Raw genomic sequence first — 17,130 nt, forward strand, 5'->3', positions numbered from 1 at the left:
GGTCTTTTCTGATATTTCCAACTGCCCAAAGTAACATATATGTCTATACATGTTTTTTGTTTTGTTTCAGACTTATTTTATAATGTGTGCTACAGCAGAGGCCCAAAGGTCAGTCATTTTTAATACTTTCATAAATATCATTTCTCCATTTATGAGAAATAAAGTATTAAGGAGTCTTAGTTAAATTGCAGATGCAAAGAGGGTCCTCTAAAATAAATACATATTAAAATAAATGCCATATTAATGACATTTTGGATTTAAATATTTTTATTTTTCCAAACACTGATCACTCTCATATCTGTCTTCTCATTTCTTTTTCTCATTTCTTTACAAAGCACAGAGAGGTGTGTAGTATCGGGCCATTTACCTCCGGTTCCACAAGGCTAAGGGTCATCAGTGTCCTTAGCCCCGAGGGCCACCAATATAACCAAGAAATGGCTCCCAGTGGTCCAGGCAGGGTGAAGGCCAGACCAAAAAGAGGGAATGTAACATGGAGCTTGGGAAAAGAAGGAAAGAGGGGGAAGGAAAAGATTGGAAAGAAAGAGAAAAGAACATGGCTGGGTGTGGTGGCTCACACCTGTAATCCCAGCACTTTGGGAGGCCGAGGTGGGCAGATTACTTGAGGTCAGGGGTTCGAGAACAACCTAGCCAACATGGCGAAACCGCATCTCTACTAAAAATACAAAAATTAGCCAGGCATGGTGGCGGGCGCCTGTAATCCCAGCCACTCAGGAAGTTGAGACACAAAAATTACGTAAGCCTGGGAGGCAGAGGTTGCAGTGAGCCAAGATTGCACCATTGCACTCCAGCTTGGGTGACAGAGTGAGACTTTGTCTGAAAAAAAGTTTTAAAAAGAAAGGGAAAAGAACAAATTAAGAAGCACATGCAGGCAGGGGTGAATCAGAGGTTGTCCAACAATTATTTGTGGTTGCACAGATTATCATTTTGAATCGTGTCCATTGGCTATCCTGGCTGTGTAAACCGATGGCTTATAGGGCAATACTCTCACTATCTGAACCCCGAGCCTTCTGTGACAGTCAAAGTCCTAGAAAATGAGAGTTTCTACTCATTACACTATTCATTGGTACAAATAAGGGCAAGTCTTCTGTGAAATTGTATTCCCTATCCACTCTACATATTTCGTTCATTTCACTGACCTGTTTTTCATTATTGCAACATTAATTTTCTTTCACCTAAACCAAGGCTAAAGTAGAAAGAAACAGAGAGAATGTCTTCAATTCTTAGCTATCTGATAATCTAGATAGAATTTCCAGAAATTTTTTTTTTTTTTTTTTTTTTTTTTTTTGAGACAGAGCCTCACTCTGTTGCCCTGACTGGAGTGCAGTGGCACAATATCGGCTCACTGCAACCTCCACCTCCCAGGTTCAAGTGATTCTCCCTGCCCCAGCCTCCTGAGTGGCTAGGATTATAGGCACCCGCCACCACACCTGGCTAATTTTTGTATTTTTAGTAGAGACAGGTTTTCAGCATGTTGGCCAGGCTGGTTTCAAAATCCTGGACTCAAGTGATCTGCCCGCCTCGGCCTCCCAAAGTGCTGGGATTACAGGTGTGAGCCACCACACCTGGCCCCAGAAAGATTTTGGATTTGAAAGATCCTGATGCGGCTGGGTGCAGTGGCTCACGCTTGTAATCCCAGCACTTTGGGAGACCGAGGTGGGCAGATCACCTGAGGTCAGGAGTTTGAGACTAGCTGGCCAACATGGCAAAACCCCATCTCTAATGAAAACACAAAAATTAGTGTGGTGTGGTGATGCACGGCTGTAATCCCAGCTACTCAGGAGGCTGAGGGAGGAGAATCGCTTGAACCTGGAAGGCAGGGAGGTTGTGGTGAGCTGAGATCACGCCACTGCACTTCAACCAGGGCAACCTGGGCAACCAGGGCGCGACTGTCTAAAAAAAAGAAAAAAAGATCTTAATGTTCATCTAGACTGTCATGTGAAAGGCCTCCCATGATGGAAACTCAGATGTTTATAGACACCAGGCAAGTGGCCAGCTAGTGTTTGGGGGTGAGATTAAAGGTGTCAAGGTGCCTGCTTGTCTCTGCAACCAAGTTTCACCCCTGCCTGTTCATTGTGTAGGCAGGTAAAATGAGCCAGCACCTGTGTGTGGTCAGAGTCTCTGGTTTGCAACATCTATGAATGTGAACCTCCATAAATGTCTCTTAATATAAAGTCTTTTTGGGTAAAATTCAGACCGTGGTAAATGGGTGCTTACAAGCTTATTGGGGTGACATCGCAAGTTAACAGTATCAGTGTCCCCTTTACTCACTCTAAGTTTGCAAAAGCAATTACAAACATGTAGGTAGGTTTCCCATTCAGTAACATTCTGGTTATGTATATTTCTCTTTACAGCACATTAAATTGTACATTCACAATAAAACTGAATAATACAATGAATGCATGTGCCGTAATAGCTGCTTTGGAAAGAGTAAAGATTCGACCAATGGGTAAGTTGTCTATTATTGCTATTATTGCTGCATTAATCTTCATGTGGCTTTTAATGTGTTATTTTTCTAATTGAAAATGTAATTAATAAATTTACATATGTTACAGCTTTCTGTTTTGACTCCTTTGTCCTTGGGCAATTTCTCTTTCTTTTTTCTTTTTTTTTTTTTTTTTTTTTTTTTTTTTTTTTTTTTTTTTTGAGGCAGGGTCTCAGTCTGTCACCAGGCTCAGTGACGCAATCATAGCTCACTGCAGCCTCCACTTCCCAGATTCAAGTGATCCTCCTACCTTAGCCTCCCGAGTAGCTGGGACTACAGGCATGCACCACCACACCCAACTAATTTTAACATTTTTAATAGAGATGAAGTCTCCTTATGTTGCCCAGGTTGTTCTTGAACTCCTTGGCTCAAGTGATCCTCCTGCCTTGACCTCCCAAAGTGCTGGGATGACAGGCATGAGCCACCATGCCTGTCCATTGGGCAATTTTTAAAGAGCCCTAGAAGGTTATTTTTCCTGCTTGCTAATAAAGTTTTTTATTTTATTTTATTTTACTTTAAGTTTTGGGATACATGTGCAGAACGTGCAGGTTTGTTACATAGGTATACATGTGTCATGGTGGTTTGCTGCACCCATCAACCCGTCATCTAGGTTTTAAGCCCCACATGCATTAGGTGTTTGTCCTAATGCTCTCCCTCCCCGCTAATAAAGTTTTAATATGTCTTATTTGCTAATATGATAAACCCTGCTGAGAAGGAGAATTCTTTTTGGAGTGTTCAATGGATTGCTACTGGGATATATCCACTTTTTTAATTGACAAGCAAAAATTGTACATATTTGTGGTGTACAATGTGATGTTTTGCTATACATCGCAGAATGGCTATATCAACTATTTAACATTTGCATTACCTCACATACCTATCATTTTTTGTGGTAAGAACATTTAAGATCTCTCTTTTCAAGCATACAACACATTCTTATTAACTGTAGTCATCATGTTGTACAATAGATCTTTTTTATTCCTCCTACCTAACTGAAATTTTGTGTCCTTTGTCCAACATCTCCCCAATCCCTCCACCTCTGATCCCCCAGCAAACAGCATTTCACTCTTTGTTTCTATGAGTTTGACTTCTTAGATTCCACATCTGAGTGAGATCATGCGGTATTTGTCTTTCTGTACCTGGCTTATTTCACTTAACATCCTGTCCTCCAAGATGTGTTTACTTGTGAATTCCTCTTAGGAGTTACTGAAGAGTGATTAGTATGGCATGCATATAACCCCCAAAAAAATCAATAAATATTTTTGAGCACTACTATGTATACAGTATATAATTGTCAATATAACAGCGTCCAATCTATTTTATCACCTGTTTTAGACAATTGCTCTTTTAAATGCAGGCAGTGTAGGAACCATGATACTCAATGGTTCTGAGCTGCCACCTTGCTTTGTTCTTGACCGTGCATTTTTCTTGTTCCTTTTCCTTTTGTCTCCCCTAGAACACTGCTGCTGTTCTGTCAGGACACCCTGCCCTTCCTCCCCAGAAGAGTTGGAAAAGCTTCAGTGGTATGTAACAAACATACTGACCCTTCTCCTTAAAAAAAAAAAAATCACCATGCTAGCTAAGGAGTTTTAGAATTTGGGGAGTAAAGAAGGCTTTCAATTTCAGGGAAAATGCGGTTTTCTGCAGCATGAAGTAAATTTCCACTTGGACGGTTGCCTTAAACCAGTGGTTTGAAATCTTAGCTGCACATTAGAATCACCTGAGGAGCATTAAAAACACTGACTCCCAAGGCTCACCAACTAAATGTTTTGTCATTTAAAAAACATGTTTGACAGTCTGATACGTGAGAAATGGTATCTCAGTGTTACTTTAATCAACATTTCTCTTACTAAGGCAGAGTCTGAACTTTTTTTCATATACTTGGGGGCCATTTTGTATCTTTTTGTAAATTACATGTACATGTCTTTTCTGTACTTTTTCTAATTGGTATCTGATCCATTATTTAAGAGTACTTTAGCCAAGCGCAGTGGTTCACGCCTGTAATCCCAGCACTTTGGGAGGCCAAGGCAGGTGGGTCATGAGGTCAGGAGATCGAGACCATCCTGGCTAATGTGGTGAAACCCCGTCTCTACTAAAAATACAAAAACAAAATTAGCTGGGCGTGGCAGCGGGCGCCTGTAGTCCCAGCTACTCAGGAGGCTGAGGCAGGAGAGTGGTGTGAACCCGGGAGGCATAGCTTGCAGTGAGCCGAGGTCGCATCACTGCACTCCAGCCTGGGCGAAAGTGCGAGACTCTGTCTCAAAAAAAAAAAAAAAAAAGTATTTTATATATTGTGCATATTAACTCTTTATATGCATATCTATGATATATGTTGCAAATATTTTCTCCCAGTATTTTAGTTGTCTTTTGACTTTATCATGTTTTCTGTCATGCAAATTTTGAAACAATTTTATGTAGTTAAATATGAAAAAGTTCATCTTTTCCCCAGTGATCCGAGATGTCACCTTTGTCATATACTAAATTTTGATAGGCATTTGGGTCTAATTCTGGATGTTAGATGTTAACAGTGGGCGGCCAAGCTACATGGGAGGTATACAGAGCTGTTTGTATTGTTTTTATAGTATTTCTGTAAGCCTAAAATTAGTTCCAATAAAAAGTTAAAAAAATACTGATTCCTAGTCACCAGGCTCAGAGATTCTGATTTAATTGGTCTAGGATATAGCTTAGGCATTAAGGCCCTTCTGCACCAGGCGCAGTAGCTCACGCCTATAATCTCAGCACTTTGGAAGGCCCAGGTGGGAGAACTGCTTGAACTCAGGAGTTCAAGATCAGGCTGGGTGAGATCTCATTCCTACTAAAAATTGGGGGGGAAAAAAAAAAGGCTGGGCATTGTGACATGTGCCTGTAGTCTGAGGTGGGAGAATCCCTTGAGCCCAGGAACTCAAGGCTGCAGTGAGCTATGTTCATTCCTCGGCACTCCAGCCTGGGCAACAGAGCAACACCCTGTCTCAAAAATAAATAAATAAAAAAAAATATAAGCCCTGCTGGCAATTCTAATGTGCAACGAGAGTTGAGAATTGATGCCTTGAAATCATTGCTCCAATGGAGGGAAACTGGGAGATGGGTGCTCCAAAATAGCAAAAGACTCTGAAAGTCACACACGATGTAACCACAGGTGTGTAGAAATATACATAGAAAAAAATAGGAAGGACATGAATGAAAATGTTCACTGTGATTCCCCATGAATGACCTGCCTGCTGGCATTATGAGTTTTGCTTTGTTTTTTTACTTTTTCTTTTATTTCTTACTTTGCAGCATTTTCTATATTCTTCTACAATCAGATAAAAATTATATTTGGAAAAAAAGGACTTTTTAAAAAATCTGTGTAGCTTCTCAGATGGGAGGAGAAGGCTAAGTGTAGCCTGTCTGCCCTTTGTGGACCAGATTTCTGAGATATACTAATATTAAAACATTGGGCCTTGAGGAACAGGTAAAAGTCTTTAGTTAAGGATTTGTAGCAGCATTTTCTGCAATAAAAAGTAAAGAGTAACATGCCCCATTCAGCTTCACATGCCTCATTAAGCTGGAGCATTGAGCCCCATTTGGGGGATAGAGTTTCTGGAAGCATTGGGATCTGATCAGAAGAGCATCCTTCTTTTGAGGCAGCCCCACTGACCCCTAGTGGCTGCCCATTCAGAGAGTGGTTAAGAAGAAGAAACAGGAATAGAAAAGGGGTCAGGATGTGAAACTGATGTCCAGCTAGGGCTCAGTCATTAACTAGCTGTGTATCCGTGTGCAAGAGCAGATGCTTTTTAACCTTCAGAGTCTCAGGTCAAATGAAGAAGTGAGTTAGAGCTCTGTAAAATTAGGAAATGGACTGGATCAGCACTTCTCAAAGATCACCGTACACATCCATCACTCAGGATCTTGTTAAAATGCAGATTCTGATCCAGTAAGGCCTGGGCCTGAGACTCCACATTTCTGACAAGCTCTCCAGGTGAAGCCAGTGTTGCTGGTTCATGGACCCCACTTTGAGCACCGAGGGTCTATATACAGACTGTAGAGCAGTGCCAGTGGTTCTCAATCCTGGACGCATGTTGAAATCCTCTGGAGTGTTTTAAAAAACATCAATGCAGCCGGGCATGGTGGCTCACGCCTGTAATCTCAGCCCTTTGGGAGGCGTAGGTGGGAGGATTGCTTGAGGCCAGGAGTTCGCAACCAGCCAGGGCAACATAGTGAGACCCTGTCTCTACAAACAGTTTTTAAAAATTAGCTGGGCAGGGTGATGTACACCTGTAGTCCCAGCTACTTGGGAGACCGAGGCAGGAGGGATCACTTGAGCCTGGGGAGTGGAGGCTGCAGTGAGTCATGATCATGTCACTGCATTCCAGCCTGGGTGATAAAGCAAGACCCCGTCTCTGAATGAATGAGTGAATGAATGAATGAATTTTTTAAATACACAGATGCCTGCCTCCCACCCTTAGAGATTGGTCTAGGATGCAGCCTGGGCTTCCTGGTTTTTAAAAACTCCTGGGTGGGGTGATTCTAATGCGCAGCCAAGTTCGAGAACCACTGGGCTGGAATTAGATGCCCACTCAGGGTCTTTCTAATATGTTGGTTCTTAAGTTTAACTGTACATTAGAAATACCTGGGGTATTTTTAAAACATACTGATGTGTCAAAGTGGCCTTCTGGGGTGCTGGAAATGCTCTGTTTTGATCTAGGTGGTGATTATATATAAAATTCATCAAGCTCTAAATGTAAGATTAGTACACTTTATGCAGGCTACACCGCAGTAAAGAAGCACATTAAAATGACATGCATTAAAATGGGCACCTGCACCCACCGCCAGAGGTTCCAGGTCAGCTGGTTTGGAGTGGGAGCCCAGGCATTGGTGCCAAGGTGTTCTGAGGAGTTCGGATGTGCTGCTGGCATTGCCCACCACTGCTCTGCCACTTCCCTATGTGCCTCACAGTGGATGGAGGGCTCCGACTAGCATAAGTGACAGGAGTAGAAGGCAACCTCTTCACAGTTGAGCCCAGTGAATGGGAGCCTGTGTTGGGGATCTGCCTTCTGCAGGCCCCCAGATAAGCTGAAGAAAATTTAATGTACACTTTGCAAAGCACCTTTACCCCAACTTGGCCAGGTGGGTTGCTACAGTGTACAGCTTAGGGAATGGAGTCTGAGAGATGTTGGGTAAATTGTCCACAGGAGTAGTGAGAGCTGGAGCCCAAGTGAAGGTTGTTTGTTTGTTTGTTTGTATGTTTGTTTCTGAGACAGAGTTTTGCTCTTTCACCCAGGCTGGAGTGCAGTAGTACAATCTTAGCTCACTGCAACCTCCGCTACCCGGGTTCAAGCGATTCTCCTGCCTCAGCCTCCCAAGTAGCTGGGATTATAGGCACCCACCACCACGCCTGGCTAATTTTTATATTTTTAGTAGAGATGGGGTTTCGCCATGTTAGCCAGGCTGGTCTCAAACCCCTGACCTCAGGTGATCCACCCACTTCGACCTCCCAAAGTGCTGGGATTACAGGCGTGAGCCACCACACCCGGCCAAGTCTAGGCTTTTTGACTCATGACGTTTCTGACTGTCTGACACCCCTTTATCCTCACTGCCCCAAACCTCAGGGGATGCAGGGAGGCCTATGGGCAAGTGACCAGCCAGACTGGACCAAGCAGGCTTTTTTTTTTATAGATGTGAATTGCTTTAGGCCCCTTGACCTAATATTCCTCCCTCTTCTCACCCTAGAGAAGCTCTAAGAACACATTCTCATTGGTGTTCTAAGTCTCCATCTAAAACTAGATTGATCAGAGGCTTCCCTAGGCAAATATTCCCTGGGTAATAATTTGTTGCTCCTCCTCTAGTTGTTCCTCCCTAGGTCTCTCAAGACTGACAGATCTTGTGCCAGAGAGTAGGTGACGACTTCTCCACCTTTGATGCCCAGGAAAATCGCCAGAGAGTTTAGAAAATACACATGCCCCATCCCAAGACCAGCTGAATCAAACACAGAGGAGTAGGCCACAGAAATCTATATACATATATGTTTTAAAAAGTGTTCTGGCCCAGGCACAGTGGTTCATGCCTGTAGTCCTAGCACTTTGGGAGGCCGAGGTGGGCAGATCACTGGAGGTCAGGAGATCGAGACCAGCTTGGCCAACACAGCAAAACCCCATCTCTACTAAAAATACAAAAAGTAGCCAGGCGTGGTGGCAGTTGCCTATAGTCCCAGCTACTTGGGGGGCTGAGGCAAGAGAATCACTTGAACCCAGGATGCAGAGGTTGCAGTGAGCCAAAATCATGCTACTGCACCCCAGCCTGGGTGACAAGAGTGAGACTCCATCTCAAAAAAAAATGTTCTGGGTAGTTCTCATGCACAGCCAAGGTTAAGAACCACTGAGCTAAAGGAACCTTGAAGACATAGCTGATGTAGAAGCTGGGGACCACCCCTTTTGCCCCAGCTTGATTCATTGTTTTCATTCAACCAACATTTCTTGGTCAGTTACCAGGGGTCAGCTACCACTATGCCAGGCTATAGCAGTGTAAAGTTGATTAAGATAGATTCCTAGTATATGAAAACCAGTTGGGTCACGAGGCATTTCACAGTTCCCCTCCCCCAGGAGCACAGAGAAGATCCCCTCAATTGAGTGACCATGAGACATAGAGCCACAGAGCAGCAGTGAACTGGGGAGTCACAGAAGAGCATCTCTCCTTGCTCATTCCTGTCCCAGGAAGTAGGTGGTAGAAGTGGGCAGGGGCTGGGGGCTAGTGGCAGGTGCACAGAGGGTGTGAAATGGCAGAGGCTGGAAGTGTCATGTCCCTGATGTAACTACGTCAACTTGACGGTGTCAGATGATTGCCAGAGGGGAAAGACTCGCCCCTCTGTAGCTCATTCGTGTCTCACATGTATCTCTCTGATTTGTTCCTTTAGTGACCTGCAGGATCCCATTGTCTGTCTTGCTGACCATCCACGTGGCCCACCATTTTCTTCCAGCCAATCCATCCCAGTGGTGCCTCGGGCCACTGTGCTTTCCCAGGTCCCCAATGCTACCTCTTTTGCTGAGCCCCCAGATTATTCACCTGTGACCCACAATGTGCTCTCTCCAATAGGGGAGATTCACCCCCTTTCACCTCAGCCTTCAGCTCCCATAGCTTCCAGCCCTGCCATTGACATGTCCCCACAGTCTGAAACAATCTCTTCCCCTATGCCCCAAACCCATGTTTCCGGCACCCCACCTCCTGTGAAAGCCTCATTTTCCTCTCCCACCGTGTCTGCCCCTGCGAATGTCATCACTACCAGCGCACCTCCTGTCCAGACAGGTAAATGTAAGATGCCACTTGAACAGCGGCCAATCTGCCAATCAAGACATCTGTGATAAGACCATGTTGAGCCTTTCTTTGTATGATGTTCGCTTGATTTCTAGAGCTTTCCTTTAGGCATTCTAATGTTCTAATGACTTACGTGGTTGCATAATAGTCATTGTGTTGAGGTGGCATATCTAATTTAATCATTCCTCTCTTCTGAAACCATTAAGTTTATTCTACTTTTTAGCTCCCAGGTATCTTTCATGTAGTTGTCACTTTGCTTCTTGGCTGTGGCTGAGTTCCATTGTTTTGACCAAGATAATGGAGAAATAGCTCTAAGGGGCAAGCACAGATCTCACTTGATAGAGTTGGAGATTTTCTAGGTTTCTTTCTCCTACAAAAGGTGGTTGGGACACTGTTTTCAACACCCTGAAGAGTAAACTTTTGATCTATTAAACATTGCAGCTCAGTTTAGACAGAAGACAAAAGAAAAAATTGGCAGGTCTGAAAGTCAGTCAGTCACAGAGTGACCGAGCTGGGACTGAGCCAAGGTAGTGGTAAGAGGGGAGAAACATTGTGAAGACCCAGGCTTGGGTCCGCACGGGCCCTCGCAGACAGTGTGATCTGGAACAAGCTCCTCCTGCCTCTGCCTGTTCTATGTGAGGATCAAAATCATCACACTAACTGCATGAGGCTGAGAATGAAGGTATACGTGAGAACGCTGTGGAAACCGCCAAGGGCTCCCGGGTCCAAAGTGGGCTTAGTGGTACACAGAGAAAGGCAAGAGGGAAAGAAGCTGAGAGAAATCTGGATACGCTGGAGTTTCAGCTCTGTGAGTAAGAGGCAGGTCTTCCTCTAGAATTTGGAGGATGGGGGAGGCAAAGCCAAGTTTTTGGTGACATTAGATTGATTTTGGTACCTACCTCCTCCACCCTGGTGCTAGCATCACCAGGAGATAAGGAGCTTCTGCTAAATGACTTCATATTTCTTCAAATTTGCACTGCTCTGTCTTCAATATCCTCCCTCCCTCCCTTCCTCCCCCCTTCCTTCCTTCCTTCCTTCCTTCCTTCCTTCCTTCCTTCCTTCCTTCCTTCCTTCCTTCCTTCCTTCCTTCCTTCCTTCTTTCCTTCCTTCATTTGGGGTCTTGCTATGTTGCCTAGGCTGGTTTTAAACTCCTGGGCTCAAGTGATCCTCCCACCTCAGCCTCCAAAAGCTTTGGGATTATAGGTGTGAACCACTGTGCCCAGCCAATAATTTTTTATAAATATAAATATTTTCGGCCAAATTAGAAAATCATTGGGGCTCTAGTCAAAGGAAGGTCCAAATGACTGATGAAGAATAAAGTAAAATTGAAGTTCATTAGCCTGGGCCTAAGATGCCCACCTTCCCAAAGCTAATTCCCAACGATCCTTAGACTCAGCCTAACAGGCTACACAAAACACTATCAAGGTGGCCTCTGGTGCCTGTGTATTCCTGGGGCGACAAGAAGCAAAGTGACATATGCATAAAAGATACAGATTGAGGTGTTACCCAGGAGCTAAAAATTAGAATAAACTTAATGGTTCCAGAAGACAGGAATGATTAAATAAGATATGCTACTCTAACACAATGACTGTTATGCGACCATGTAAGTCATTAGAACAGAAACAGAAATATACAGAAACTTGGGGGCATTTACAAGTCTTGATGTGAGGTGAAAATAGCCCAACAACAAATAGTTTGCACACCATGTTTATAACAGTGTAAATACACATGCATAAAGATTTGACCAGAATAGGCAAAATAATAGGATGTTAAGTGGTGAAATTAAGAGCTGTCTGTTGTTAAAGACAGGTTTGTATCATTGTTTCCCTATTAAAAACACTATTAAAAATCAGACTTACAGGTGATAGTCCAGCTGTGGATTTCATAATATTCTTTTTTTTTTTTTTTTTTTTTTTTTTTTTTTTTTTTTTTTTGAGAGAGAGAGTCTCACTCTGTCACCCAGGCTGGAGTGCAGTGGCGCAATTTCGGCTCACCACAACCTCTGCCTCCTGGGTTCAAGCGATTCTCGTGCCTCAGCCTCTCGAGTAACTGGGGCTACAGGCACATGCCACCACACCTGGCTACTTTTTAAAATATTTTTAGTAGAGACGGGGTTCCCCCATGTTGGCCAGGCTGGTCTCGAACTCCTGACCTCAGGTGATCCACCTGCCTCAGCCTCCCAAAGTGCTGGGATTACAGGCATGAGTCACCGTGCCTGGCCCATAATATTCTCTTTTTCAAAAAAGAGCTTCCAGCAATCCACATAAAATCCTGTACACATGATATAAATTAAATACAAGCATACTTGTGCTTATATGAGTATATACTAAATACACTGATGTGCTTTATATTTTTTAGTTAGATTTATTGAAGTATAATTTACATACAGTAAAATGTATCCAATTTTATGGTTAAATCAAATTTTTGCAGTTCTGTGCAGGTGGAAACACCCACAGTCACGTAACCACTATCATAATCAAGATATATAAGTTTCCTACTACTCCCAAAGTTCCCTTGTGTCCCTTCAAAGTCAAAACCTAGCCCCTCATCCCAGCCCCTGGCTACCACTGATGTATTTCCCTACAGTTTTTTGGATTTTTCTAGAATATCATATGAAGAGACTCAGTATGTGGCCTTTTGAGTTTGGCTTCTTTCACTTCACATAATGCATTGGCAAATTGGAGATCCACCCATGCCGTTGCGTGTATTTAAAGTTAATTCGTTTTTATCATGGAATAATATTTCACTGGATGGAGGTACCACAGTTTGTTGATTCATTCTCCAGTTGATGGGCATTTGGGTTGTTTCTAGTTTGGGACTATTATGAAAAAGGCCACTGTAAACATTCATGAACAAGTCTTCCTAAGACATATGTTTTCATTTATCTGGGGCAAATACCCAGGGGTGAGTTTGCCATATCACAGGGTCTATGTACGTTTATCTTTATTAGTGGGTTTTCCATTGTGTGTTCATAACACGATTTGGCTCTTTGATACAGACATCGTCAACACCAGCAGTATTTCTGATCTTGAGAACCAAGTGTCGCAGATGGAGAAGGCTCTGTCCTTTGGCAGCCTGGAGCCTAACCTCGCAGGAGAAATGATAAACCAAGTCAGCAAACTTCTTCATTCCCCGCCCGACATGCTGGCCCCTCTGGCTCAAAGGTACGACTTAGCAAACTGAAGTGGTGGTGAGAGGGGACCCTCCAAAGACAAAGATGCTGCTCACATGATTAATATCACCAAGTCTTTTACTCTCAAACACCAGGTACATCATGGTTTCTTAGGTTGCTACTCTATATTCTGCTTAGAATGAGGAGACAGAGCAGGCCTGCCAAATCTACACTGCCAACCTTGAGGCTGAGCACTGTGGCTCACGCCTGTAATCCCAGCACTTTGGGAGGCTGAGGCGGGCAGATTGCTTGAGGTCAGGGGTTTGAGACCAGCCTGGCTAACATGGTGAAACCCCGTCTCTATTAAAAATACAAAAATTAGCCAGGTGTGGTGATGCGTGTCTGTAGTCCCAGCTACTCAGGAGGCTGAAGCAGGAGAATTGCTTGAACCCAGGAGGTGGAGGTTGCAGTGAGCCAAGATGGCGCCACTGCACCCAACACTTTGGGAGGCTGAGGCGGGCGGATCACGAGGTCAGGAGATCAAGACCATCCTGGCCAACATGGTGAAACCCCGTCTCTACTAAAATACAAAAAATTAGCTAGGCGTGGTGGTGTGCATCTGTAGTCCCAGCTACTCGGGAGGCTAAGGTAGGAGAATTGCTTGAACCCAGGAGGCAGAGGTTGCAGTGAGCCGAGATCACGCCACTGTACTCCAGCCTGGCAACAGAGTGAGACTCCATCTCTAAACAAACAAACAAACAAACTGCCCACCTTTCTTTACAGATTGCTGAAAGTAGTGGATGACATTGGCCTACAGCTGAACTTTTCAAACAAGACCATAAGTCTAACCTCCCCTTCTTTGGCTCTGGCCGTGATCAGAGTAAATGCCAGTAGTTTCAACACAACTACCTTTGTGGCCCAAGACCCTGCAAATCTTCAGGTACGTTGTAATTGATGTCAGAAAAAAACATTCTCTTGTGTGTGATTGTAGTCCCTGTTGTATTTCATGATTGAGGCAATTACTGCTTATAGTCTGGGGTGATATTCAAAATATTTGGCATCTAGAACAGAGAGGCACCACAGAATCAAGCCGGGCGCAGTGGCTCACACCTGTAATCCCAGACCTTTGGGAGGCCAAGGCAGGTGGATCACTGGAGGTCGGGAGTTCAAGACCAGCCTGGACAACATGGTGAAACCCTGTCTTTACTAAAAATACAAAAATTAGCTGGGCGTGGTGGCATGCACTTGTAATCCCAACTACTCAGGAGGCTGAGGCAGGAGAATTGCTTGAACTCAGGACACGGAGGTTGCAGTGAGCTAAGATTGCACCACTGCCCTCCAGCCTGGGCGACAGGTAATATTACATCTCAAAAAAAAAAAAAAAAAAAAAAAAAAAAGATGACGTTGGTCTTGGCTGGTGCAGGATGTCGGAGGTCCCTGTTATTCCCTGTGTTAACCCTTTAGCAGCTGAATTTTGGAAGCTGGCATGGGTGGTATCCAGCAGAGGGTTCTAGGCAGTTGGAAGAGTAGGCAGGGGTGTCAGCTACTTATCATCACATTTCAATATTATAACAAGTGTTAGAACTACACTGCTGTATATAGTGGTGCTGAATATCATTCCTGTTTCTAGTGTTTTCTGTCCACCTATTTAGAGGGATTGGGGACTGCAAACACCCAAGGAAACCAAGTCTCACTTTTTAATTTTCACAGTCTTCCCTTTACAAGTGCAGTGCACATGGTTCTATGAGGACTTGACACTAACTTGGTGTGTCTGCTGCTACAGTCTCCCTGGGATCTGCAGTCATCTTGAGCTTTTCAGCTATTTCTATGCATCCTTAAAATGTTTCCTTTCCTTCTTGGGGCCTCCTGTCCTTATTACACTTCCTTTCTGTTTTTTTTTTTCTCTCTCTTCCTTTTTTTTTGAGATGAAGTCTCGCTCTGTGGCCCTGGGTTGAGTGCAGTGGTGCGATCTTGGCTCACTGCAGCCTCCACCTCCTGGGTTCAAGATATTCCCCTCCTTCAGCCTCCCAAGTAGCTAGGATGACAGGTGCCTGCCACCACACCCTGCTAATTTTTATATTTTTAGTAGAGATGGGGTTTCGCCATGTTGGCCAGGCTGGTCTCAAACTCTTGACCTCAGGTGATCTGCCCAACTCGGCCTCCCAAAGTGTTGGGATTACAGGCGTGAGCCACCGTGCCCGGCCTGCACTTCCTTTCTTTAATTTAGTAGCAACCAGAGGAATAGAAGTAGAAGCTATTTTACATAGAGATGCTGCAGGTCAGGTCCTCACAGAACCCTGTGTCTTAACTATTAGGCTGGTGCAAAAGTAATTGTGGTTTTTACCTTTTAAAAAAAAAAAAAATGACAAATACTGCAATTACTTTTGCACCAACCTAATAGGTGTGTTTTCCATCTCATTATACTAGCTCCAGATATTTATTCTTATCTTCCACTTGATTTTCAGGTTTCTCTGGAAACCCAAGCTCCTGAGAACAGTATTGGCACAATTACTCTTCCTTCATCGCTGATGAATAATTTACCAGCTAATGACATGGAGCTAGCTTCCAGGATTCAGTTCAATTTCTTTGAAACACCTGCCTTGTTTCAGGTAAAACTGCTGCTCACTGCTTTTGGCTTGGGTTTTATTTGGAGACGAGGGCATTTCATTTCTTCTAGTGCTCAAATATTCTTAAGGCTGCTGTAAGTCAAATGAATTGCCGAAATGCTGCAGTTCATTTTAAAACACAGCCTAATGATACTGGTGATGATAAATAACAGTAACTGACAGTTACGTAGTATTTATATTTACTAATTGCCAAGCACTATCCTAAGCAGTTACAATGTTAACTCTAATCCTCTCAGCAATGAAGGAACTATTATTATCCCATTTTACAGATGAAGCCATGGAGGTGCAGAGAGAGGTTAAGTGACTTGCTTGGGGAAACACAGCTTAAATGGCTTAATGCTATGTTCCCTTTAAAGATTCACAAAATCCTGTTGTGTCAATCTGTGCAGTTTAGCTCAGTAGTTAGAGCATTGTATCATGGAACGAGCTCTGTTTCTCTCATTGTGAACCCTTGGGAAAGTCACTTTCCTCCTTGTTCCTCGATTTCTGACCTACACTGTAAGATAAACAATGTGGACAGAATATTCCTTAGTGTTCCTTCTAGCTCTAAAACTCTGACAATATCTCATTTACCCTTGCCATCTTCATGTGCCAGGATCCTTCCCTGGAGAACCTCTCTCTGATCAGCTACGTCATATCATCGAGTGTTGCAAACCTGACCGTCAGGAACTTGACAAGAAACGTGACGGTCACATTAAAGCATGTCAACCCGAGCCAGGTGGGGAGAGGCCAGTGCCATCTGGTCATTGACCAAGAACACCTTGTACAAACTATGCTTGTAAGGCGTGGCCGGCAAAAGGCAGATCAGGCAGAAAGAAGCTTCAGCTCAGTTGGAGTAGTGTGTAGGACTAGACTCACACCTCTCCATTGGGTTTTAACACACTTAATAATTGACCAGGGCAGGTGCGGTGGTTCACACTGTCATCCCAGCACTTTGAGAGGCAGAGGCGGGCAGATTGTCTGAGCTCAGGAGTTTGAGACCAGCTTGGGCAACATGGCAAAACCCCATCTCTGCAAAAGATACAAAAATTAGCTGGGCGTGGTGGCAGGCGCCTGTAGTTCCAGCTACTTGGAGGGCTGAGGTGGGAGGATCACAAGCCCGGGAGCTCAAGGCTGCAGTGAGCTGTGTTTGGGCCACTGCATTCCAGCTTGGGTGACAAAGTGAGACCCTGTCTCAAAAAAAAAAAAAAAAAAAAATTGACCACTAAATTTCCAGGAAGAATCGGTGCAAAAGCAAGCTCTTAACAACTGTGAAATATCAGATATCAGTGTGTGGGGATCTGTGGCTGCAGGTCTGATTCTCAGCTCAGTCCACACTAATCATCATCTACGGCCTCACTACTCACAGTGTGGTCCACACACCCACAGCATCAGCACCACCTGGGAGTTTGCTAGAAATGCAGAGTCTCAGGCCCCAACCCAGACCCACTGAGTCAGAATGTGCATTTTCACAAGGCCCCAAATTGATTCCTATGCACGATTGATGAGCTTAAGAAATGCTGGTCTATTTAGGGCTCACTTGCTTCTAGGGACCATATAAAATAAGAACTCTCCAAAAATTAAGCCTAAGAATCTGAAATTTAAAAAAACACAGTTTTTTT

The 17,130-nt window shown here is 44.0% G+C and overlaps 1 protein-coding gene and 1 long non-coding RNA gene across 12 annotated transcripts in view; one reads left to right on the forward strand and one right to left on the reverse strand.

Moving 5' to 3' along the window:
- Positions 1-17,130, forward strand: part of ADGRG2 (adhesion G protein-coupled receptor G2) — a 132,514-nt gene that overhangs the window by 97,785 nt on the left and 17,599 nt on the right. For all 11 annotated transcript variants that reach the window (XM_007991207.3, XM_007991210.3, XM_073013853.1 and 8 more), the window contains 8 exons: positions 71-108; positions 2,373-2,467; positions 3,960-4,026; positions 9,393-9,781; positions 12,789-12,954; positions 13,686-13,842; positions 15,368-15,511; positions 16,125-16,247. In XM_007991207.3, the coding sequence (XP_007989398.3) occupies positions 71-108; positions 2,373-2,467; positions 3,960-4,026; positions 9,393-9,781; positions 12,789-12,954; positions 13,686-13,842; positions 15,368-15,511; positions 16,125-16,247 (1,179 nt within the window). The remainder of the gene's footprint in view (positions 1-70; positions 109-2,372; positions 2,468-3,959; positions 4,027-9,392; positions 9,782-12,788; positions 12,955-13,685; positions 13,843-15,367; positions 15,512-16,124; positions 16,248-17,130) is intronic.
- The window catches only part of LOC103231678 (uncharacterized), a 63,282-nt gene that overhangs the window by 23,743 nt on the left and 22,409 nt on the right, over positions 1-17,130 (reverse strand). The window lies entirely within an intron of this gene.

The sequence above is a fragment of the Chlorocebus sabaeus genome, chromosome X, assembly GCF_047675955.1.
Source record: "Chlorocebus sabaeus isolate Y175 chromosome X, mChlSab1.0.hap1, whole genome shotgun sequence".
Taxonomy (NCBI): Eukaryota; Metazoa; Chordata; class Mammalia; order Primates; family Cercopithecidae; genus Chlorocebus; species Chlorocebus sabaeus.